The sequence below is a fragment of the Alternaria metachromatica genome (genome assembly GCF_023757995.1).
Source record: "Alternaria metachromatica strain BMP 0045 chromosome Unknown scaffold_33, whole genome shotgun sequence".
NCBI classification, from domain to species: domain Eukaryota; kingdom Fungi; phylum Ascomycota; class Dothideomycetes; order Pleosporales; family Pleosporaceae; genus Alternaria; species Alternaria metachromatica.
The window spans coordinates 142,824-166,362 of NW_026055524.1; the positions used below are offsets into that span (position 1 = coordinate 142,824).

The window sequence follows — 23,539 nt, forward strand, 5'->3', positions numbered from 1 at the left end:
CGCGGAAATGTCGAGCCTGAAAAGTAAAGGATGCCAAATGAAGCGCTGCGCATGGCGTCGTGGGCATTGCTGAGAGGGGCGTCAGGGAAGATTACACCAAACCGCTGCGGCGGGTACCGGCGCAGAACCCTGAACCACCACCTTAAAATACATCACTCCTACCACAGCCCTTTGACACGAATTAGAGACTGGAAAAGTCTTTACTCCCACATATATGTCTTGTGGGTGCGCGGCCCGCTGCCTTACTGCTTACAGTTATCCGCTGCAAACGCTCTTTGGAGGGTGGAACCCATGCGCCAAGGCCACATCCAATGCAGATGATGCAGCTGATCGGGCCAGGGACGCCGCCAATGGCTATGTCATGCGGCAGCACAACACCACCAATTGCGTCCTACTCGCACGCGGAGATGAGTCTGCATTGCAGCTTTTCTGTCGCTAAGCTAGTCATCGCAAGGGTCGTCTGGAAGATCGGCTCGCACGTGGTATCCTCACGAACCCCTCTTTCACTCCACTACGCAGGCACAATGCGCACACTGCGAACTCAGTGCGAGGCATCACAGAAAGGCGGTATGACTTGGCAGGTACCATTCCTCCCTTTTGACTCGCAGGTAAGAGGGCCTGTGCGATGAAACGAACGCAGAGCTTCTCCACTACCCTACAGTTCCGTGAGTGCGTGCCCCGTTCCGCGGGTCGTTCGGAAATAACCTGTACGGATTGCCTATTGTATCTCGTGGTAAAACCCCTCAATCAATTTCGCAACCTCGTCAAAAGCCTCAAGACAGTGCCAATGCCCGACTCCCTCCATAACCTCCAACTTCTTCTCGCTGCTACCAATCTCTTCAAACATCGTCTTGCATCCTTCAAGCGGTGCGCTCCTGTCCTCCTCACCAGCGAGAATGAGTACGGGCACGCTGATCTTGCTGTACTGAGGCGGCTTTGCATTGATAATGACTCGACAGTTGGAAATATAACCCGCTGGATCCTGCGATAGCAATAACTCGCGGATCATCGCTTTGACCAGTGGAGACGCTTTCTTCCCGACTGCAGCATGTGGGATGCTGTCGGCCATGGGTTGCATACCGTCTTTTGCAACGGTTTCTATCCGTTCGTGAAAGCGGGGGCCTGCCTCAGGGTTGGGATATACAGGGCCGATCAGAATAGCTGCTATAATGCGGTCACTTCGCTCAGCCGCAAGGTGTGCGCCGACGATGCTAGAGACGTGTCAGTTGTCGTGTTCGCTGCAGTCGCGTCTTCCAAGGCTTCTTTCTGCCCGAGACGTTGCTGACGTACCCTCCCATGCTGTGCCCAACGAACACAGCCTTGTCGACGTTCAGCGCCTCCAGAATTCCAATCACATCTTCTCCTAGCGTCTCAATACTCTGCTCGACAAATGTGTACGTCGATCGACCAGCCCCTGTGTTGTCGAAGGTAATGCAGCGGAATCCGTTCGCGACCAAGCTCTGAGTTACTGGCTGATAGTAATTCTGCGAAGAGCCCAGCCCGTGCATGAAGATGAGTGTTTCGCGTGTCTTGCCATCTTGTGGTTTCAAGTCGGTGTAGTGAAAGCGTTTGTAGCCGACGTGGAGGAAAGGCATGTTGGATGGAATGTAGCCGTGTTTGTGAGTTCGTTTCACAACAGCTTGAGATGGGCGACGGGACTGGTTCCGATCGGAAGCGGAACTATGCGGATAGTGCTGATGACATCACTGGGGTACAGCAAGCACAAGAACACTGAACTTCGTCGCATCTGCACAAATTTACGTTTCTCTAACCCGAAAGCCATGATTGATTACCGATGTAGTGTATCTGAACATATGATAGCCATAGCATTTACGGAATCCAACCAAATAATGAACAAACACCTCTCAACTGTCACTCGACCCATCTGTAATGATCTTCACCTGATACCACTCATGTATCGCCTGCTTGCACTCCTCTCTCAATCTCGCGATTGCTGGCGCATCATCCTTTGCCAATAACGTCGATAGTAGTTGCGCCAGCCCCTCTCTCGTAGTAACCTCCTTCAACGCGTCTAAGCCAGGATCCTCGTTCGCCGTCTCCGCAATTCCCAGCATCCTACTCGCATCGCTCTTCGCCCGCGATCTCCTTCGCCTGCCAAAAATTGAGAACACGCTTCGTGACTGGGTCTGTTGCTCCTGCCCACTGGCATCCCACAGCGCGACTCGGCTGATGAAATGCTTTATCGCCGCTTCTTCGAAGCTCTCTCTTCGTCTTTCAATCGCCTTGTCAAATTCCGGGTCGAGCGTGTAGCTGTCGTGGTCCCATCTGTAAAGCAGGTAGCGGAAAGTGCGCACTTCAGCGTCGGGTATAGATAGGTCGCCGAAGTCTGTTGTGAAAGGGTCGTAGGAGATCGAGGAAGATGATGAAGTCGGTCGTTCGCTGGTGGTACTCGTTGGTGTTGCGACGTGGCCGTATTTCAGTTCGAGAGCGTGGTGCGTATCTATGACTTTTTGGAGAGCGACTTTGCGTTTTTGGAGTACAGCGTCGGTGCCTTCGAAGAGGTGTGGAGAGGATGGTTTGCTGGACAGGTGGCTTCTGCTGCGATGGAGGCCGAAGGTGTGATGCCGCTTGGATTCTAGAGATGGTCGTGTCATGGTGTCCGTGTCCATATTCAACCCAGTTGTCTTTTCGTGGAGTAGTCAAGATAAGGATTAGTCTAAATAGAACAATAGAGGTGAGATCAAGCGTATCGTTGTGAATATTCAGTTCCTAGAGCATACGTATGGTGAAAGAGGTGAAACCCATGAAAGAGAAAAACCAGAAACCAGGAAGAAAGGCCACAGACTCAACCCTCTGCCAACAAACTCAACCGTGGATGCCGGCTAACCCAGACGCCCACGCCCAATTGACGCACATCCCGTTAGCCGAGAAGGGGGAAGGGGGTGACGCAAGCCCTTTTCTGACATGCAGATCTGCGAGGGCAGACTCATCCTCACCACCGGTGTTGTATAAGATGTAAAAGTTGTGTCGCGGGACGCTGACTCTAGTGACGATCTATTGGCAGCGACTGTGCCACCGCTTTGTTGAGCCACTTCATGAGCCACTTCGTGGTTCAGTCACTGCGCCGCAGGGTGCGCGGCATTTTTCGGCGTTAATTAAAGTGGGGACGGCGACACGCTGGCTAGGGCGCTGACGCCAAGTCGTGCTTTGGCCGATGATCCGGCGAGCACAGTGATGCCGTGAGGTTGCTCGTGCTGCGAGCTTACGCGTCGAAATGTCTGTTCTGAGAGTGTGCGTGCTGGGCCGTCATTGCATCGTATTGCAACCCCGCACGGTGAAGCTTTGGCAGGAAGAAGGCTGAGTCGACACGATGAACAGAACGAACGGGTATGTATTCACGCGCACTACACCGAATATTCGGTCATCCAGCGCTGCCGGCGAGGATGCTACGATGTACCTGGAACATGAAGGAAGTCCCCAATGATTTCCTTCAGTGAGCGAAACGCCATGCAATGCAAGAACGACCGGCCTCTAACAACGCGAACGGGAACTCGAAAAGCAGCAAAACATCCAACCGTCAATCCTTAAATTGGCCAAGAAAATGCGGTTTACTCGGAAGGCGGTACAGTCTCCGTCTTGCCGTTGGGTAATATGTGTTGGGTGGTGCTCATACGAACGCTGGACGGCCTTTCAAGCTTCTTCCCGTCTTCTGCAGCATTTCCATTCTGCACGTCTTTCTCGAGATCCTTGTGTCCACTCGTGACATCAGGCAGCGCTTCGGCTTCGTTCAATGCTTGTTTGACCAACTTCTTCGCCTCGATCGCAAGATTGGGGATTTCCTCCACCTCCTTGTTCTTGTTCAGGTATGAGTCCAGTAGCGCTTTGAGCGTCTGCGCGCGAACCGGTTTCGCGAGGTAATTGTTCATGCCTACTAGGTCAGCACATGTTTCAAACCTAGATTAAGCTGCCAGAACTTACCGGATTCCAGGCACTTCTCGCGGTCTCCTTGGATAGCGGAAGCGGTCATGGCAATGATGAGTACATTTCGAATCTCGGGATTGGGATGCTTGCGGATCAGTTTCGTAGCTATACATGGTCAGTATTCATGTGCTAGCCAAGGCGCGAATAGCAATCCTTACCTTCGTAGCCATCGCAATGCGGCATTTGCACATCCATGAGAATAAGATGGAAGGGGCGCCCATTCTCCGAAGCACGCTCAAGAGCGTCGATAGTCTTGTATCCGTCGAGATAAGCGTCGCATTTGAAGCCAAGCTTTTGCACGAAGCTGATTGCGATGCGCTGATTAATCAAGTTGTCTTCCGCGATGCAGACCCGTAGTTCTCGTCTGGGTATCGTGGAAAGATCGATGCAGGAACCCGACAATTGCTCATGACCATTGTTTTCCTGGCTTGAGAACCTAGCCATAGGGTCTGGCTCTCGTGCCCTTTGCTGCTGACTTCCTGCTTGCGCTTTCGGCACTTTCTTGAACCGTAACGAAAACGTGACCGTTGTACCTTGGCCTGGCTGGCTGTCGAGACGTACTGTACCGTGCATAACGTTCTCTATGAGGGCTTTGCAAATACTCAGACCAAGGCCAGTGCCACCGTAACTCCTAGCGGAGCTTGACTCTATCTGCGAGAAAGGGAGGAACAATTTCTGTTTCTGTTCGTCTGGGATACCGATGCCAGTATCTATAACGCTGCAAGTTATATCTGCCCAGTCATCTGTCTCTTGGTCAAGAACAGCGCGGACAGTGACAGATCCACGTGGCGTGAATTTGTAGCTGTTGGATAACAAGTTCATCAGAATCTGGTGCAGTCGGACAGGGTCGCCCATGACGAGCATCTCTGGATCCAGATACAATTGCTCAATGGTTTTGAGGCCTCTTTCGGCATTCGTGTAGGCCAGAGCGCGGACGACTTCAGTAATCGTTTCGTTCAACGAAATCGGCATCTCCAAGACGTTCATCTTGCCAGCTTCGAGCTTGGAATAGTCCAATAGGTCGTTTATGATCGAGAGCAATGTATCGGCGCAGACTCGAATCGAATCGGCGTATCCGGATTGTTCTGAGTTCAGCGGTGAAGCTTTCAACAGCTCAGACATGCCAATCACGCCGTTCAAGGGAGTTCGCAACTCGTGCGAGACGTTGGCAAGGAACAGACTCTTTGCCTTGGCGGCTTCTTCCTTGAGCTTCATGTTACGCACAGCTATGGCTTCCGCCTCTTTCGCCTTGATCTCTGCGGCCCGCGCCTGTGACAAAGCGCGTTTCTGCATCTCAAGCATTGCTTCGTTGCTTGCGGATACTCTTTCCACCTCTTTGAAAAGCAGTGCATTGGCCAGGGAGATGGAGATTTGGTTGACCAGTAATCGGAGAACCTGAGTGTTACGTTCAGTGAACGAATTCGGCGGGCCCTCGACATATATTGAACCAAGAAGGTGATCGCTGTGCAGAATCGGGATGCAGATGACTGCTTTCCCCTCGGGATTTCGTTGAAGGTAGGCGTCAGAAACGTTGGAGAAGCGGTCGTCTTCTAGTAGGTTCTGGACGAAGACTATCTCTCGGAAGCGGAGTGTGTAGAGCGTCACTTGCCGCGCAACAACATCGTCCACAGTATCTAAAGGTTGACTGGCAGGGAAGGATGTGACGCCGGAAGAGACCCCACTGTCGTTGTCAGGCTCGTTGGTGGCAACGCATGCGATCGACCATTCGATTTGTGAGTCTTCAATCACTATGCCGCACAAGGTACCGCCCGTAGATTCGAGCAAAATGGTACTCATCTTTGCCATCAGTTTATCGACGACGAGCTCGCTAGACAAGACTTGACTCGATTCCAAGATTGAAGATAGGTCTAGCATGTCCAGACCTACAGCCGAGAGACCGTTGTGTAGAGCTGGAGCAGACTCTTGGCGCCGTGTTTCCGGGACAATCCAGTTCTGTGTTCGATCGACGGCAGTCTCCGAGCCTAGGAATTGATCATGATCATTTTGCTCCAGCCTGAAGGCCGTGTTACCCGTGTCTACGAGGGAGGTTTGTACAGCTTGGTCTACTGTCGTGAGCGAGGCGCCGCTACGCACTAGCCACTCATACCGACTCGCGAAGTGATTTGCTTTTCCATATGCTGACATCCTCCGATATACCGAGATGCAGTCTTTCAAAGAATGTCGGGCCGCCCTGTAGGCCTTCTTGTCTACCAACCATCCAGTGTAGAGCTCGAGAGCAAACGCTTCGTCCAATGCAAACTCGTAACGTTCGCTATGCTCCATGGCTGCCTCATAATTCTCCAGCGCGGATTGCGGATCGGCATTAACATCCCCGAGGACGGCAGTGAGAAGATGTATCCAGCCCCGGTAGTTGACATCAGTGGTGGTGCAACATGTCTCGAGCAATTTGAGGGTCTCATGAACATGTTTTACCATCTCGTCTCTCCGGCTATGAGCGGGCTTCTCTCGGAGGACAGCCATGTATGCCAACGATAAGTAGTATCGAACCGAGTAATTGAGTCTTTCTGACCAGAGACTGCTCAGCATTGGAAGTAGCATCTCCCCAAGAGCCACTGCATCCGAATGATGACCATAGAGTACCAACAACGGAAGTTTGGTTGCAAGATAGATAGACTTGGGACGCTTGGGATTGCTGGCCGTATTTTCGAGGAACTCAATGTACTCGACCTCATTGTGATCGTCATCCGAGAGGAGGGAAAGAGCGTTGCTTGAGTCAGTCTTTCCCTGGAGCGCTCTTGCATATTGACGAGCAGCCATGAGAAAAACTCCTCCACGCATGTCTTTCTGCCAGTTTCGCATATCGAGCGGTGTTTCCTCAATCCATGCTTCCAATTCTGCGACGTCGTATGAAGCCATGACCCTGAAGTGAGCCTGTACACCAAGATTCAGAAGTGTGAGGATGCGATCGCCAGCAGTTAGTGAAGCCTGCAAGGCTGCTTCTAAGCTCGGTATCAGATCGCCTACAGGCGCTTCCAAGTGACCCAGGAACATTGGCTGCAAAGTTTGACCTCGTCCCAGGGTGTAGTAGTCTTCAGGAAACTGCAGAGGTAGAGGTATGAAGTCAGCATATATCTCACGTGCACTTCGTATAGCCAGAACTTACCATCTGAAATATTCGCTTTGCAATCGCACCCATGTCGACTGCGAAATTCGTCATTCCGAAACGACCGCCCGCAACAGTGCCCAGATGCACGTATGCAAGGGCAACCTGTGACATGGTACCCTTTTCGAGATGGACGGTGATAAGCTTCAGCGTCGCCTGATAGAAAAGCAGGCTGTTCGACCAGAACGCCGCACTAAGGAGTTCGATGAAGACAGGCCCAATAGTCATCAGGACACGGTCATCAGGAGACGGACGCCGCTTGAGCAGTTCTTCCTTATCGATGTTCTGAAGCGTGCCATATATCTGCTGAAACTGAGCATCGCACGCCTCCCATGTTGTCGGAGGAATAGGGGAATTGAGCAAAGACAAACAGTCTTTGAGAGCCTGGAACGCACTATAGATGGTGATGTCGTTAGCTGACTGTCGCGATAGTTGCAGTGATGAAAGGCGACAGGTACACATGCAAGTTCCAAAGGTCATGCTATCTTGCAAGAGTGAAACCTGCTCCAGGCGCATGCACGGAAGGGATGTGGAACATTACTTACCCGAAACTGTCGCCGCGAATAGCGAACACCCTAGACTGTAGAATGAACGAACTAGCCATATCGCAGGGATCGCGGGCATGCTGGAAGGTCGTCCGGATCAAGCTAAGAGCCTCATCGAACATGCCCTGGTGCCAATAGCATTCTGCCGAGCGCACAAAGAGTTGCAACGTCTCTTGGTAGGATACGTCCGGCATATTGTCGTTCCATGGATCGTCTTGCAGAAGCATGAGGCTGTGCGCGAAATAGTAGATGCCAGTTGATCGCGCGCCCGACTCGCATGCAGTTTCTCCAGCTTGATACAGCATATCGCGGAATGGAGCTCGCACTGTTTCCTTGGTCTTGATCAGTTCTGCAGCGAGACAGATGTGGCGACTCTGCATGTACAACGCCTTGGAACCTGACGTTGAGTCGTCGTTATACTCCTCGCCGGATGTTATCATCTTGGCAATGGTGAAGTGCATCAACTGTGTATCCCATTCCTTGTCGAGGGAGTTCACAGCCGCTGTAAGGTACCGATCGTGACTGAATCTGAATCGAGCATCTTGTTCAGCAGGCATGAGTACGTAGGCTTTCAATGCTGCATCAAGAGCTGTGACGGCAGACTCGTCTCTCTCGAAAAGTGGTAGCCTCCCATGAGCTGCGGGCTTATTGGTAGGCTGAAGGAGCTTCTTCAGAAGTTCGAACGAGAAAGTGCCGCCCAGGAGGGATGCCCATGCCAAGAGCTTCCTACTGGAAGATGGTAATTCTGTCAACCGCTTTGTTATAAAGTCAGTCGTAACAGATGACCCATACTCTGGACTCTCGAAAACGGCGAAGACTTTGTCTAGGTCGAAAACCCAGGTGTTCTCCCGCCACTCGTAGTACACACAGCGTTTCCGATAGCAAGTGTCTAGTATCTCGCGTATATAGAAGAGGTTGCCTCGAGACTTCTCCTGAATTACCGCTACTAGAGGAAGGATATACTGATGGTCCCGGTGGAGCGTCTCAGCCACGTAGTCGGCCGTCTGGGCCTCTACAAAAGGAAGAAGTTGTACTCTGGTAGCGTGACGCAGTAGTGGGGTGAGTTCTCGGGGTAGGGTCTCTTCGTCGCTGTACGTGAGCATAAGAACAAGCGGAATTTTGGCTTGCACGATGTGATGAATCAGCTCAGCGCTTTCGGGATCGGCATACTGAACATCTTCCAAACTCCATGTGCAGAGCTTGTGCATTGCCAGGAGTCGTAGAACATCTATGAAGACATTCATGAATCTGGAAGATTTCGAAGCACCTCCGCTTCGTAGCCAAGCCTCGGCAGTATGTCCAGCTGATCCGCAGTGAACGGCAGGAGATGATGCCCGTCGAGTCAGATCCTTAGTAGGCTCCATGTCCTTCTGTTGCGGACTCTTTCCGTTCGTGTTTAAGAGCCATTCCGGTAGATCAAGGTAGGTCCGTAACACCGCCCAAACTCCACTGTTCCTGAGGTAATGGCGCAATCTCTGGTGAAATTCCGTCGTTACGTCCGCCTCGCTGACTAGACAGGGGGATGTAAGTTAGTAGCTGGTATAGGGGAACATGATTGTCTAAGATCACTGTACATACTGGCTAACGTTAGTACAATTGCGAGCATGGAGAGTAGTCCTCAGAGAGACTTACCATATTTGGCGGAAGAAAGAAGACATCAGCCGAAGAATGGGGTCAAATGGTGCTTTCTTGGCGGGATCAAATTTAGCCATAGCGAAGTAGCCAGTGCTCCTTGCTGTGCTCTGTACGCTCTGCACGAGACGAGATTTACCCAATCCGGTGGCACCGGCGATGGCTATCACCTCACATCGCGCCTTGCGCCTTAGTTTTCGCGTGCTGGCTAGAGTTCTTAGGCCATCGTTGGATTGGTGGCTGCGAGAGTAGAGTCCGGTGCTTTCAATGCTATTGTTGGAACGGCCTCGGCTCGCGGATTGCAGTTGGGGCCGACTGTCCACACTTCCTTCAGCCGTTGATGATTCTGACTGTGCCACACTATCTTGGGAGCCCTGTTGCATCGACCGAGCGCTTTCCATGAATACAGGGCCATCTGCCGAAACGCTGTTGAGCCTGCTGTCGGAGCCTCTGGAGCTAGTGCTTTCGGAAATGATGTCGTCAAATTGCAGGTCTCGTCGTTGATCTGAAAAGGAGGAACCTGAGCTCAGGCTCTGCAACGCTTTGACGTTACTCCGACGATGTCTCGCTACGCGCTCTATCACGTCCACTATAGTCTTGCGCTCTTTCTCACGCCCGATCAGTTTGAGGGGCAAGTTGAAGAAGCAACTGATGTCCTTGGTGCCTACATGGAAGGCCTTCAATCCTTCTACATCTCCATCGTAAAGAAGCTCGCGAATACGAAAGAGATCGAATTTCAAGCCTGAAGTAGAGTGGTATCTCTCCTCAATATTGCGCTGCGTCATACGTTGGATGATCTCGGACAGAGCCTCTGGGATGTCTAGTCGTCTGGAAGAAATTGGAGGAATTCGCTTGCTAATGACGTTCTGCATGACATCGAGAGCCGTAGCGCCTTCGAATGGCGTCTGCCCGCAGAGCATCGTGTAGAAAAGAATACCAAGACTGTAGATGTCGGTTCTTGTGTCGGGTTCAGCGGGCATTCTACCAGTCTGTTCAGGGGATATGAAGGCCAACTTCAATTCGATGCCAGTCTCTTTTGACAGGGTACTCCAACCCGCGCTTGTCAGTCCGTTCTCGAAAGATCGTGCGCCGGATCCAAAGTTGATCATCTTGACAGTCCCGTTCTCAGCGAAATGGAAGGCATCGCCCCGAATCTCGCCATGGACGATTTCGTGACCGTGGTGCAATATTTCCAGACACTCGACTGATCCGACGGCAAAGTCGAGGAAGGTGAGGAGAGGTATCCCCTTGTTGGGCAATGAAGTATCTGATTGACCGCTTTGCCCATGACTGCCAACCTTCCAGAAATTGGGGCCGAAGTTGACCAAGTCGTTGAGGTAGTTGGGCCCTGGGGCTTCGAATATACTGGCGACAAGAGGCTCCTCACCGGCTTTGGTGGATAGCCTCACAAACTCTATGGGGCGAACAAAGTGCTTGCACTCTGGATCCGACTCCTTGACGACGAGTTTGGCGAGCTGGAACTCGCGTTCGAGGCGCAGAGTCTGCTGCGAGACACGACATACGACGGTCCGGCCTTCTCTCGCCACACCTTTGGCGGTGGTGTTGGTGCGGTGTGTTTGTACGGTAGAGGCGCTCGCATCGGAGCCCGAACTGCGGTGAGTGCGTGTTATGGTTGGGCGGCTTCGGGTCAGGGAGTCGGGTGAATGCGACAGCTTGAAAGAGGTGGGGGAGGTTACGGCGCTCCTTCCTCTTGACTGAGGGCGATCCTGCCGGGGCGCTTGCTTCTCGTAACCGAAGAAATGCCAGTTATCATACGACTATTCGACGTTAGCAGGGTGCAGCGACAACCTGGGCTATGCGACGCCTCTTACTGAGTGGAAGGGCTCAATGTCCGTGTCCCAGCCATAGTTCTGCAGCTCCTGCAGACGCGCAAAGATGTGCGAGAAGTGCTGCGTGCGCCCGCCTCCTTCCGATCGAGTCATTGTGTCTTTCCGATGTTCGCAACCGCCAGGGATCTAAGACATGCTCTGGGTGGGATGTAGAGAATCAATGTGTAGGGTAAAGTCGCCAGGCGCTCGATCTATCCATCACAGCATCAGCGGGACGCGACTGCCATGTCAAGAGCGCGGTCGTCGGGAGTGTTGGGAGCAACGGGAGGGGCGTAAAGGAGAGTCCGGTAGGCTGTTGATGCCAGTGTTCTAGAGGGAGCAGACGCGCATGTGGAGTGCTTACTGATGGCATTCCAGCCACAGCAGACCGACTGCGAAGATGCGCTCAGACTTCGCGCTTGTTTCTTAGACGTCATAATCGACATGGGCTCGCTGTAGCGGAAGTTTGCGCCCAACGCACCGCACGCAAAAGCAACGTTTCCGTGCCCAGCCCAACGCGCTCTGAAACCAAAACCAAGCATGCATCCGCAGCGAATATCAACGTGGACCATGTGTGGCTGGCATGCGAGCACCCCCCGCGCAAGTTGGGGCGGCTGTATCTGGCATAGCGGAAGATCGGCCTGGCGCGTTAGCCCTCGGGCTGGAGCCGTTGGTAGCGACATCATCGTGGTTCAGGGCCAGTAGTGCCGTCTGCATCATCTGCATACCGACGCTGCATTATTACCACCTCCGCCGGGCGGGTCAGCAATACGCCCAGTCGCAATTTCCCACTGCGACCGACTTTCGCCCCCCATAGCACCCTCTGCCTGCCCGCCACTGTTAGACTGACGCTGCCCCACCACAGGCGACCGGGCATCCCTCGACATTTGACACATGCATCTTCCGCAGAGGTAGCCGATGTCATAGCAAACACCATCCTTCCACATCCACCCTATTCAATGTCACACAATGGACTCGCCCGACCACGAGCATGCCTATTCAGGCGACCTTGGGGAACCTATGAGGCCACGACAACTCCCCTCGGACCTGCCCACTTCTCTCAATGACAGGCGACCTGTCACCATCATGAATGAGGAAACCGAGATCTACGACGCCTGGCAGGGTAAGTCTCAGATTAGGAAGGCGCAATGAACCGCGAGGAACTGACGTCGTCCAGGGCAGTCGCAATTTCTCACCACCCCCATGCCCGCCCGCCCGCTCAGTTTCAACCTCTCGCTCGACGACCCGACATTTGGCGACGAAGACATGCAGCAGCTCGAGGACAGCGATAGTCGCCTCGTGCAGATGCTGGCCCACCAAGCGCGCCTCAAGAACGACAACGCAGGTGACGAGGCCAAGGTTGTCGCCGACGACAAGTTGTCACACGAGGAAAAGAAAGAGGCTTTACAGGGGCTTTTTACACTGGCCGCTTCGAATGGCGAGCTGGAAAGAGTAAAGCGGCTGCTGGATGGGAAAACGCGGGAATACATCAACATCAACGGCGTCGACGCCGAAGGCACGCCGCCACTCGTCTACGCAAGCTGTTTTGGACACGAGGACGTGGCAGCTACACTTCTCGAGCAGGGCGCAACTGTTGATATGCAGGACAAGAATCGCTGGACGCCGCTCATGTGGGCCATGACAAATCGGCACAAGGCCATCGTCAAACTTCTGCTCGACCACGGCGCATCGACTGATGTCAAGTCTTCTGGAGGAAGGACCGCCTTCGATTTCGTCGAGCCCAACACCGAGCTGTCCGACTATCTACACGAGAGCGGATACGCGATTGGCAACGTCGGTGTTGGCGACGACTTCTACAGCTCTGGATTCTCTCAGGACCGCTTTGAGCAAGAAATGCAGGAGAACGACTTGAAACGGCGCATGATGATGGAGAGTGCTTTCAATCTCGAGGTTGATATCGGCAACCTTGGCTTAGACGAACAGCCCGAGTCACCTGAAGAGCCAGAAGAAGAAGCACAGGAATTCATCTGGGACAGATGTCTCAACGACCAGATGTTTGTCTTTCAAGAAAGCGAACTGGAACGTATACTGGACATCATCATCACAAACATGACGCCGCAGCGCTCTCCGTCGCAAAAGCCAGTTCCCGCAAACATACTCTTCCTGAGTGCCCGCTACGCACACTATCATGCGAACCCGGAACTTCTCGAGACCCTGCTGGTCTCTGCCATGAACAAGATAAACGACGTTGTAGAAAAGCACCAGTGGGATATGACTGTGCTGGCCTTCTGGATGTCCAACGCGACACTGCTTTTACATTACCTCAAGAAAGACGGCGGGCTCACGAGTGCGACTACTGAGTTTCAACTGCAGATGGCAGAACTTATCAATGAGATTTTCATCTTGATCATCCGTGACGCCGAGCGAAGGATGGACAAGAACTTGGACCAGGCAATGCTCGACCATGAGCCCATGCCTGGCTTCGAAGACGTACAGTTCCAACACGAATGGAAAATATTTCGTTCCAAACCCAAGGCAAAGCCATTAGAACCCCTTGAGAAACGCTTCCGACCGCCATCTCCAAAGCGCAGAGCACAGCCATCACCGCGAAACATCACTTCTCTCCTATCATCCACCCTGTTCGTCCTTGATCTGTACGATGTGCACTCTGTCATTGCTGCGCAGGTGCTATCGCAGCTCATTTACTGGCTTTCCGCCGAAGTCTTTAACCGCATAATGTCGAACCGGAAGTATCTTGCACGGACAAAAGCTATGCAAATACGCATGAATGTCTCGACGCTCGAAGACTGGGCTCGTTCCAACAACCGGCAACCCGAACATTACGAGAACGGCTCCATGACTTCTACCGGCGAGAACACCGCGGACGCTGCTAAGCGGCATCTCGAGCCTCTGGTGCAACTTCTGCAATGGCTTCAATGCTTCTCTTCACTCGGAGAAGATCTAGAGTCGCTCGTGGGTACTCTACAACAGCTAACACGTCTGTCGCCCCAACAGCTACTACACACCGCGAAATATTACCGCCCCGAAGTGGGCGAGAAAGGCCTTCCGAAAAGCGCTTCCAAGTACATTGTACATCTGCAAAAAGCTGCCGCTGATCGTAAAGCCGCACGCACAAAGTCGCCCAATCCGCCGCCAGCATCGGAATCAGTACCAACCACGCCTGTCAGGCCTACTTCCGATAAACCTGTCGAACCATCGCCTGCGCCTTCGCGCATGTCGGAAGAAGACGAGAAGGACGAGCCACCGGACGAGCTGCTCTTAGACCCGTCGTACATGCTGCCATTTTCACTTCCAACGTCAACGGACATGCTCATCACCTACGGTGCCGGATTCGGGGGTGTTAACAAAGAAAGAGAGCGGAAATACATTCCCACCGTACCCCCCGAGTTTATGGCCAAGTTGGACTTGAATGGAGGCAACAATAAGAATGGAAGCTCCTACTATTCTGAGACGCAGTGGAACGATCCGAGCTATGGGTGAAGATGAAGATCGGCAGTATTGAGAGCCCTGCTAATTGAGACTTTGATAGTCGCGTCCACACTGCTTGGTTGAGACGAAGACCGGATTCTTTTAAGTTCCGTTCTACAACATCTCGTTGCTGCTGACCGTCGCGTTCTTTGTTGCATTGCCGCATATGACTTGGATACACACGTGGCACCTGGTCCGACAAACGGTCCAAAGAGGAATACTCTATCAATTACCCTACGGCACGCAAACCAGATCTGAAGATGCAGACATACTGTTTCCGCTGCAACCGCAAGAACGATGCTGATTCCGTTTGGGGGTGAAGGGCGCAACAGCACATGAGTTGGATATTACCATAGTATCAGGGTATGCATAGATCTGTTTACCATTACTTCAATCTTTCGCGTCAACTACGGACACATCAATTTTTCCCTATCGTGCGGCCCGCCGGGCAAACAGCGCGTTTACTGTAGCATCGGCCCATCTCACAGCGAGAGGAGTCAAACACTTTACAAGCAATACATGGAATGACTGTCGATAATGAGAGTCTTATGTAAGGTAGCTATCTAGTTATCGGTATCACTCCGTGATCGGCCCGTCAATATCCATCGAGTCGGCGGAGGCATCGGCGGATTCCGATAGCAGCAGCAGCTGTTGGCACGCAGGGTCTGGCTACCCCACCACTCCACCACCCCGCCATAACTTCTTGGTAGTCAGCCAAATCCCAAAACAAACTTCCTAATTTTCTCTCTCTTCAGCATACTGCATTTATCTTCTTGTTCTTCTTGCATATCATACTCTCAAAATGGAGATTCGCACCATTTCACCAGAAGACGTCAAAAGCGTAGCCACAAACACTGCGCAATCGATACCAATTGATGAGATCGATAGTACTTTCAAGTCCCAATACACTGGTGAGAAGCCCATAACCCTCGCATTTCGACAGAATATCTAACAAGCATTAAGATCTCATATCTGCACCACTTGGTTCCAAAGTCCTCTCTTTCAGTGATGAATATTTCGCTGCAGCCGAGAATCTCATAACGCCGACTCCAGCAGTCCGTAAACCTGGTGTCTTCGTACATACGGGAGCTTGGTATGACGGTTGGGAAACCCGACGCCACAACACCGAACCTGCCGACTGGGTGGTACTGAGACTTGGCACCGCGAGTGGAAAGGTAGCCGGTGTAGAGATTGACACGGCACACTTCAACGGAAACCATGCACCAGAAATAGCCGTCGAGGGTACTTTTATCACGGACGAGAAAGAGGAAGAGGAGGTGAAGAAGCCAAGCTACCAGGGTTGGGAGACAATTCTGTCAAAGCAGGAGTGTGGACCTAGCCAACGGCACGGATGGAAGCTGGCAAACATCACTGAAAAGGCGTACACCCACGTCAGGCTCCTCATGTACCCCGACGGTGGCATTGCGCGTTTCCGCCTCTATGGAGTCGCCGTGCCCGTGTTCCCCCAATCCGCAGATGCCATCTTCGAGCTCTCAGCCACAGTCATGGGCGGCGTCGCAACATCATGCTCAGACCAACATTTCGGCACAAAAGACAATCTCCTCCTCCCCGGTCGCGGAAAAGACATGGGCGACGGCTGGGAAACGAAGCGCACGCGTGGCGAACACGTCGACTGGACGATTGTCAGGCTAGGCGCAAAGGGCGAGATCGACCACGTTGTCGTCGATACGGCGCACTTTAGAGGCAACTCCCCGCAAAAGGTGCAGGTCTTTGCTGGAAGCTTTGAGAAGGATCCAGCTCATGACGATAAGGAGTGGGTTGAGGTTTTGGAGCCGCAAAAGACGGGTCCGGATAAGGAGCATGAGTATAAGGCTGAGCTTAAGGAAGTGGCTGGCAGGGGCTACACGCATGCGAAGTTGGTGATTATCCCGGATGGAGGTGTGAAGCGGTTCCGAGTTTTCGGAAAGAGGGTGTAAGGGTCCAGATTGTAGGACTGTGGCTAGATGAGTCAAGATCAAACAAACTCATTGAAGCTATTCGAGAGCCGTTTTCTGTATAGTTGACACAGTAAAGCCGGCATTGCTTTGAACTGCGACGTCTATGTACCGCGGTCCTTCTCAGCCTTGAGTACTCAACAATGTGTTTCCCAATGCAAGTTGCTTACGACATTCGTAGGATACTGACGCCACTGCGTGCCGTTGAAGGTTCGATGATGACCAATGGCCGAGGTTACTTAAGTAGGTTTGACATGTCTTGGCGCCTTGGTAAGGCGTACACGTGGGTCAGACGCATCTCCAACCGCAACCACATCAACGTCCAAGACCACCGTCGCTTCCATTTCTCGATATTTGCGAATTGGTTGCCCAGTATGGAGGAAAACTACGCTTTCAATATGGAGAAGGTGTCGCCGATATGGATCATCACGGCACTTTGTGTAGTGCCTTTCGGCATGTATCAACTTCTCAATCTTCTTAGCCCGTTGATGCAGCGATTGACGGCTATGAAGATCTCAGCGGTATGTCGGATGGTTATGAGATGGTTGAGATCGTGTGCTGATGACAGCACGGTTAGATATACATCTACCCCATCAAGTCGCTGCGAGCCGTCAAGGTTACCGAAGCCGTTGCCACCGCTCATGGTTTCAAGCACGACCGTACACACATCACATCCTTAGTCCATCGAAACATGGTTAACATCACCCAGGCTCCTTCATGCTTCTCCAGAAGACCGAAGAAGGCTACAAGAACATGGCGGTAGCCAAATACCCCGAAATGACGCAATTCCTCCAAGAGATGTCCAGCGACACCATCACTGTCAAACACATCGCCTACGGCGACTCATCAAAGGCAACATCAATTCAAGTCCCACTAGAACCCGACACAGATAAGCTATCCCCCATCAACATCGACATGCACTCCAGCCCCACGTCCGCCTTCCTAATGCCCCAAAAGTACAACGACTGGTTCACATCCTGTTTCGGCTACCCAGTCATCTTCGTCTACTTAGGAGCCAACCGACGCACCGTCCGATTCCAAGACATGCAACCCGCGGAACCCTCGCCACTAACCCGTTTTCTCTCCAAATACGTCCCGTTCACTGCTTCCTACGTCGAGAAAGCAATGGGTCTGCACAAGCCCTCAGCAGAAGAATCCTGGAAAATCACTTTCGCGGACTGCGCTCCGTATCTGTTCTGCTCGCAAACGAGTCTCGATGATGTTTCGTCCCGACTACCAGAGGGAATGAGCATGGATATCGAAAAGTTCCGTCCTAATATCGTGGTGGAGGGCGCGTATGAACCGTACGAAGAAGATTACTGGGGTAAAGTTACGGTGAAAGGGGGAACGGAGATCTTGCTTCCCCATAACTGTGTGAGGTGCAAGAGTATCAATATTGACTACAAGACGGGGAAACCGGGGGAGGGGCCGAGTGGAGAGGTGCTGAAAAGGTTGCAGAAGGATCGCAGGATTGATGTGGGAGCGAAGTGGAGTCCGGTGTTTGGACGGTATGGGTTTTGGGGGAAGGGTAGGGAGGAGGTGTGGAGGGTGGGGGATCGGGTTAATGTTGCTAAGGTTAATGATGGGCCGACTGTTTGGAGTAAGTTTTTGGATGAGAGATTCGATAGAAGGATGTGGAAACTGACTGTGCACAGGTTGGCCTGGTGTGGGATAGGATTGGTACAGTCTGCTCATAGCGGGTGTACTCATGACGCATTACGTTAACGATACGTTGGCTCTACTGATGATAAAGTCCTAATCGCATATCCTTCCTACGATTTCGTGTGGTTCCGCCCACCTGTAACTCCGCCCCATGCAATTTTCCTAGCCTCTCGCTTCTTCTTCTCATCCCTTTCAACCTTATTCCACTTACGCTCTTTCTCATCCATGGTCGCCGCCGAAAGATCAAGCTCGTCACCACTATACAGCCAAGGATGGAAATACTCATGAGTAGTCCAGTCATAAAAGTCGGGAATATACTGGTAGACTGCTGGACACTGTTAGCAAAACGTCGACCGCGAAATATTGATCGAGAGGAAAACTTACACAATATACCCATGTTCTTCATAAACTCCCGCGATGCCATTTTAGCGGCATTTCCAGGGTAGCAGTGATACAAGCTCACTTTCGCGAGGTTGGGAAACAGCGTTGTCTTTGCCCTGGCTACATGCTTCACCCACCTTTCTGCCTCCCTACCGAGACAGTCGGTCAAGATAAGCTGTTCGAGCTGAGACGGCACGACTTCTTTGTAGTACGCATATACCACGTTATCACTCGGCAGCACAAGCGTGCGCAACGCGGGGAAGTACTTCGGGATACCATGTACAGAGCCTCGATAATCGGACCGGCTGGAAGGCGATGTGCGGAAGTCGTTGGGTAACTCAAGGACCGTAAGTTTGTGGCTGAAGAGAGGAAGTAGAGGCCCTAGATCAGGGGTGTGGGCCGGGAAGAGACTGCTATGGTAAAGCAGGGGTTGGAGGAAAGGGAAGTTGTACAGTATCGAGCCGCCGAGATACAGTTCCTGTAGATTGGGTAGCATGGTCAGCACGAGGCTGAGGAGGATACTTGGTCCGTCGTATTCGTTTCCGGCATGCAGGGATGCGGTGAAGTGTTGTTTCGTCAGAGGATCGATGGCTAATGTGCTGATGTGGCTGATAGCTTTGGCTAGTAGCGAAGGCTCGAGTGCTGGAATGGGGTTCGGTCCTATACACATTCCACGGATTTTCGTTTCGATGGTCAGGCTGCGGATCTTGTGTCGCAGGTCTGGGTACTGGAAGAGTGAAGCGAGGAAGTGGTCGACCTTACTTGAGTACAGTATTGGTGCGCAAAAGAGAACCTCTCGGGCAAGTGGCGCCAGTTGCTTGCACGTCGAGAGCGCATTCAGTAAGTCGGCTTGGGGATTGGGGTGCTTGACACTCTTGGGAAGGTAGTGCAAAATCTGGAGAAGGACCTCGTCTGGGAGCTCAAGGAGTTGGCTTGCCATGCTGGAGGAGAATGTTGGCTGAGAATGCGTACCGAACAAGAGTTCTTAGCGTTATGGAGGGTGAAAGAGCAGAGGGACGATACTGTTTTTCTCGGTGCGATGTGAGTGATCGAAATCGTTTATACACAAGTGCTATAACGATGTAAAGTAGCGAACGTTGAGAGCCATGGTTGAGATGCATTGAAACCAAGGTTTACGATGGACAAGTGATGAAAAACACAGGCTATTGCATAGTGAATAGGCTCTATAAATTCATCAGGGCTATGGCGAAGGGCGGTTTTTGGAAAGACTGACCTTCGTAGGATTTATGCCACCGGGTGTGGCTAGGATTTGTGTAGCATACGTCCCATCAAATTGCCAATAAATACATGATGACAAAAGTAATGTATGCTTCGACGGCGAGGACTTCCTTCACATGGTGCGAAATAACTGGTAGCTACCCCTAGCAGTGCTATCAAATGCATTGAGAAGCTATCAGCTTTCACTCAGGCATCAAGCTTTCGACAGACAACACCACAACTTGTAATAACATCTTTCATTACGTTCCCTTCCCACTATCAACAACATGTGATATGATGATATAGATTTGACAATAGTAATAACGCAAACAAATTGCCTATTCCCGACCTTTGACAAACGCCATGCTCTTGCGCGCATGTCCTTCTAATGTGATGATGAATATCCCAACCCAGAAAACGAAGAGGCCATGAACAGCCAACTTCGACTGAAAGTGCGTACCAATGTTTGTTCTGCCTATATGATTTATAAGGACTCCTTTTGTTCGAACGCCGTGGCAATGTGGTAGCGATAAGGATAGAGACGCGGTCGTGAAACGGAAGCCGTAACTGTATGTACAGATGTTCAGAGAGGGCATGTTCACCATGTTTCCTGCGCGTTTGTTAGTTATGTGTGAGGTAGGCATGATTGGAGAGTGTACTTACGGCAATGTACTGTCCGTCCTCCTTCTTCCTGGCCCAGAACTCCTTCGCTTGCGCTTCGCTCAGGCGGCCCTTTTGCATCGCGACATCGATCAGTGACTCTTCGACACCTTCGCCCATGCCCTTACTAGAGCCACAGACAAAGATACGGCCATCGAGAGCATTAATGACGAACCAGACAATATCCGCCTGTACTCGCACCTCGTCTTGGACGTATTTGACCTCGTTGGAGCCCCCCACCTTGACCTTCCGGCTCTGGACGACCTTTTTGATTTCACGCTCATGGTCGCCTAGTTCGCCCGAGTAGAGCTCATCGAGCATGGAGTCTCGGACACCCTGGATGAGCCATATCTTGTTGGCGCAGTTGGCGTTCTTGAGGCGGTTCAGGATGAAACCACGGAAAGGAGCCATGCCAACTCCCGCTCCGATGAGAACCATGGGGCCTTCACCACCAAATTGCTTTGACAGCGGGTTCGCCATGAGCCCGCGGAACATGGGGATGCGCAAATCGAGGATGCTGCGGGGATCGACACCTTCGTTCTCGGCTGTGATGAAGGCATGCGCCATGCGCTCCATGAAGCCACTGCCGACACCTGTGCGCGTGGCACCCTCAGCATGCCAATCGGGTGTCTCGTGAATTGTGACGGCCATCTCGATGAGACGGCGAGTACCGGGTAGGCCGGGGCGCGCCGACGAGATGTGGGGATCGTTCGAGAGGGAGTAGAATCGAGGCATCAGCTGAGTGAGGACGGAGAGGAGGTGCGGTAGCGGCGGCTTCGACGAAGGGAATGCGCTGAGCATCTGTGAGACTGTGAAGTGAGAAGTAGTACGGAGGTCGCAGAAGGCTGCTTGTCCTTGGGCTGAGCAGAGGTATGTCAGGATCTTCTTCTCGTTGGGGGCTTCGGCATACTCGGCGAGCACGCGAAGGAGGTTCTTGGTGGGCGGGTGCGACTGGATGTCGGCACACCAGGTCAGCAGTTCGCGTCTGGTTGTGACAAGCTCGCGCGCTTGGTCTTCGCCCCAGATGGTCGGCCATCTTCCAGTCTGCGTCTTGAGTGTGACTGGCTTGTCGCGGACAAACTTGGGGATGCAGAGGAGATCGAATAGCTCATCGACCATTTCCTGCGAGTTGGGAGGGCAGATGCCAACGGCACCACCAACCTTGAAGTCGACGCCTCCCTCGTCGGGGTAGTCGGTAACGTCGATGTCGAAATGGATGGTTCTCTTCTCAGCGCCCGGCTTGGTCAACTCGCGTGCGTGGTAGAGCGGCGCCGAGTAGACCTCGTAGGGCGGGTGTGGCTGAACGTACTTGGGCGGCGTCTTGTGCACCTGCGAGACGTACTTGGTGTCCTTGGATGGCAGAGGCTCGAAGGACATGTTGGCGGGAGGGAGCGGAATTGTGTCGGTGAGCTCGCTGTCGAGGCCGAGCGGGCCTAGCTGGAGATTGAGGCTCCGGAAGGCATGGTTGTCGGGGACGACGACGGGTATGAAGTTGGGCGACGATGCGTCCGGGGCCAGTGTCTTGAGCAGACAGCATCCTCCACCGCAGCACTGGCTGATGAGCTTGGTGGCCGTCTCACCCTCGCCCAGTATCCGTCTGATGTCGTTTGGGTTGTCCGAAATGAGCGTGGTAGATGCGCGGCGAGGACGCGTCTGCCCAGAGAAATTGACAGCCGAGGTAGGCAGTTCCTGTAGTTTATCGACTACTTCCTCAACACCCTGGTCGGGCTCCGTCATTGGTGTCATTGGTGCCTCAGACTCATCGCTGCTGGTAGTCCAGAGCGTGGATTCGCCCGAGGATTTGGGCGACGTCTGCTCCGGCTGCGACTGCTGTGCCGGCGAGGGCCGGAGTGAGAGCTGTGGGATATCCTTTGGCTCGGCAGGAATTGGGTCGTCAGGGTGGGAGGTCGCCGTGGTAGGTATGGGGCTGGGCATGGTGGCTGTCGAGGTTGCCATGTGCCTGCGTGGAGTGAGGTGAAGGAGCGATGGGCGTGCTGCCGGGGACGCGACAAAGGGGAGTGCTAGCGCGGACCATGATTAGCAAGAGCTGACTTGGTATGGCCATGGGGAATTCAATGCAACAGCAAGGCGCGGTGCAGGTGTGCATGGCGCGCTTGCTTGTTGAACCGCGGACGACGGAGATGTGCGACCGCAGAGCATGTGGGGGATGGTGGTGGTTATCTGATGCTTGGATGCAACCGAATTTCTTATCAGATCGTGGCATCACTCACCTCGACTGGCTGGCAAACGAACACGACCGAGTGGCAGCCGCGTGCGAATTCCCGAGATCGGTGACACGATGGACAGTGACTGTGAATAGATTCGTATTGGGCGGATTCTAGCCGTGGCAGAGGGTGTGGGCATGAGGTGAGGCCTGGTGGTGATGGACAAATGTTCGACAGAGGCCGCGCCCGGACGCTTTTCCCACTGCCGATCAACGACGCCTTCAAGGCTGAGATGAGCATCCCGAACGCCCACTTCTGCCGAATGACGCTTGTCAGCGCCCCATCGCCGAAACCGCTCGTATTCCCACTTGTCATGTCCTACTTTATCCGATATAGACCTAGATCAACCCATCTTGCGACTATCTTGGCTGCGCCCACGGCATCAGCCCCATCTCCTGATCATGGTGCTCACCGAACGCGTTATATTACACCACCAGCCTTCACCGCAATCACCACGAGCTGAAGCGCAGGCCTTCTCGGCACATAGTCGCGCAAATTCTGTAACATGCCATTGTCACGCCGCCCGGTCCTCGGTCTCTCGGCGGTTATCGCATCTGATAACCAAACTTCGGCTCAGAGCCCGACCCCGCGAGCTACCTATCGTGACTCCGGCCGCTGTTCCTCTCTGAAGACACTAATCCTGCCATGTTTCCCCTCATCTTGAGTGCATCCAGTACCTTCGCCAAAATGTCGCGATCGGGGTATTGCAGCGCTATTACGTCGTTGCAACGCCACACGAAAACCTACCGCACCAAGACCTGGGTTCGCCCAATGTCAGGATATGCCTGATACTTACACCCGTATTCTAATCTAGACTGCCTCTAAACATGTCATACTACGCCACGGCAAGGCTGACAGACCATCGTCCACCACCGCGAACGCGCGCAGGGTCCGCGTCACTATCGTGTTCCGCCAT

At 52.9% G+C, this 23,539-nt stretch overlaps 9 protein-coding genes across 9 annotated transcripts; 3 read left to right on the forward strand and 6 right to left on the reverse strand.

Moving 5' to 3' along the window:
* Window positions 1–718: 718 nt before the first annotated feature.
* On the reverse strand, window positions 719–1,595 carry J4E83_009500 (uncharacterized protein; the record flags this gene model as incomplete). The annotated part of the gene is made up of 2 exons (XM_049336385.1): window positions 719–1,211; window positions 1,291–1,595. 2 exons carry the CDS (start codon window positions 1,593–1,595, stop codon window positions 719–721), a joined length of 798 nt encoding a protein of 265 aa, XP_049184484.1.
* A 270-nt stretch (window positions 1,596–1,865) lies between these two features.
* J4E83_009501 (uncharacterized protein) lies at window positions 1,866–2,615 on the reverse strand (the record flags this gene model as incomplete). Its single annotated transcript, XM_049336386.1, has 1 exon — window positions 1,866–2,615. The coding sequence occupies one exon, from the start codon at window positions 2,613–2,615 to the stop codon at window positions 1,866–1,868; it is 750 nt and encodes a 249-aa protein (XP_049184485.1).
* A 954-nt stretch (window positions 2,616–3,569) lies between these two features.
* On the reverse strand, window positions 3,570–9,187 carry J4E83_009502 (uncharacterized protein; the record flags this gene model as incomplete). The annotated part of the gene is made up of 6 exons (XM_049336387.1): window positions 3,570–3,889; window positions 3,940–4,047; window positions 4,101–7,002; window positions 7,067–7,460; window positions 7,612–9,121; window positions 9,181–9,187. 6 exons carry the CDS (start codon window positions 9,185–9,187, stop codon window positions 3,570–3,572), a joined length of 5,241 nt encoding a protein of 1,746 aa, XP_049184486.1.
* Window positions 9,188–9,239: 52 nt separating this feature from the next.
* On the reverse strand, window positions 9,240–11,186 carry J4E83_009503 (uncharacterized protein; the record flags this gene model as incomplete). Its single annotated transcript, XM_049336388.1, has 2 exons — window positions 9,240–11,021; window positions 11,076–11,186. The coding sequence occupies 2 exons, from the start codon at window positions 11,184–11,186 to the stop codon at window positions 9,240–9,242; spliced, it is 1,893 nt and encodes a 630-aa protein (XP_049184487.1).
* An 855-nt stretch (window positions 11,187–12,041) lies between these two features.
* J4E83_009504 (uncharacterized protein) lies at window positions 12,042–14,534 on the forward strand (the record flags this gene model as incomplete). The annotated part of the gene is made up of 2 exons (XM_049336389.1): window positions 12,042–12,195; window positions 12,250–14,534. The coding sequence occupies 2 exons, from the start codon at window positions 12,042–12,044 to the stop codon at window positions 14,532–14,534; spliced, it is 2,439 nt and encodes an 812-aa protein (XP_049184488.1).
* A 790-nt stretch (window positions 14,535–15,324) lies between these two features.
* ALC1 (Allantoicase) lies at window positions 15,325–16,459 on the forward strand (the record flags this gene model as incomplete). Its single annotated transcript, XM_049336390.1, has 2 exons — window positions 15,325–15,433; window positions 15,486–16,459. 2 exons carry the CDS (start codon window positions 15,325–15,327, stop codon window positions 16,457–16,459), a joined length of 1,083 nt encoding a protein of 360 aa, XP_049184489.1.
* A 416-nt stretch (window positions 16,460–16,875) lies between these two features.
* J4E83_009506 (uncharacterized protein) lies at window positions 16,876–18,152 on the forward strand (the record flags this gene model as incomplete). The annotated part of the gene is made up of 4 exons (XM_049336391.1): window positions 16,876–16,998; window positions 17,055–17,136; window positions 17,187–18,077; window positions 18,133–18,152. 4 exons carry the CDS (start codon window positions 16,876–16,878, stop codon window positions 18,150–18,152), a joined length of 1,116 nt encoding a protein of 371 aa, XP_049184490.1.
* Window positions 18,153–18,249: 97 nt separating this feature from the next.
* Window positions 18,250–19,460, reverse strand: J4E83_009507 (uncharacterized protein; the record flags this gene model as incomplete). Its single annotated transcript, XM_049336392.1, has 2 exons — window positions 18,250–18,467; window positions 18,524–19,460. 2 exons carry the CDS (start codon window positions 19,458–19,460, stop codon window positions 18,250–18,252), a joined length of 1,155 nt encoding a protein of 384 aa, XP_049184491.1.
* Window positions 19,461–20,336: 876 nt separating this feature from the next.
* Window positions 20,337–22,354, reverse strand: J4E83_009508 (uncharacterized protein; the record flags this gene model as incomplete). Its single annotated transcript, XM_049336393.1, has 2 exons — window positions 20,337–20,348; window positions 20,402–22,354. The coding sequence occupies 2 exons, from the start codon at window positions 22,352–22,354 to the stop codon at window positions 20,337–20,339; spliced, it is 1,965 nt and encodes a 654-aa protein (XP_049184492.1).
* Window positions 22,355–23,539: the final 1,185 nt, after the last annotated feature.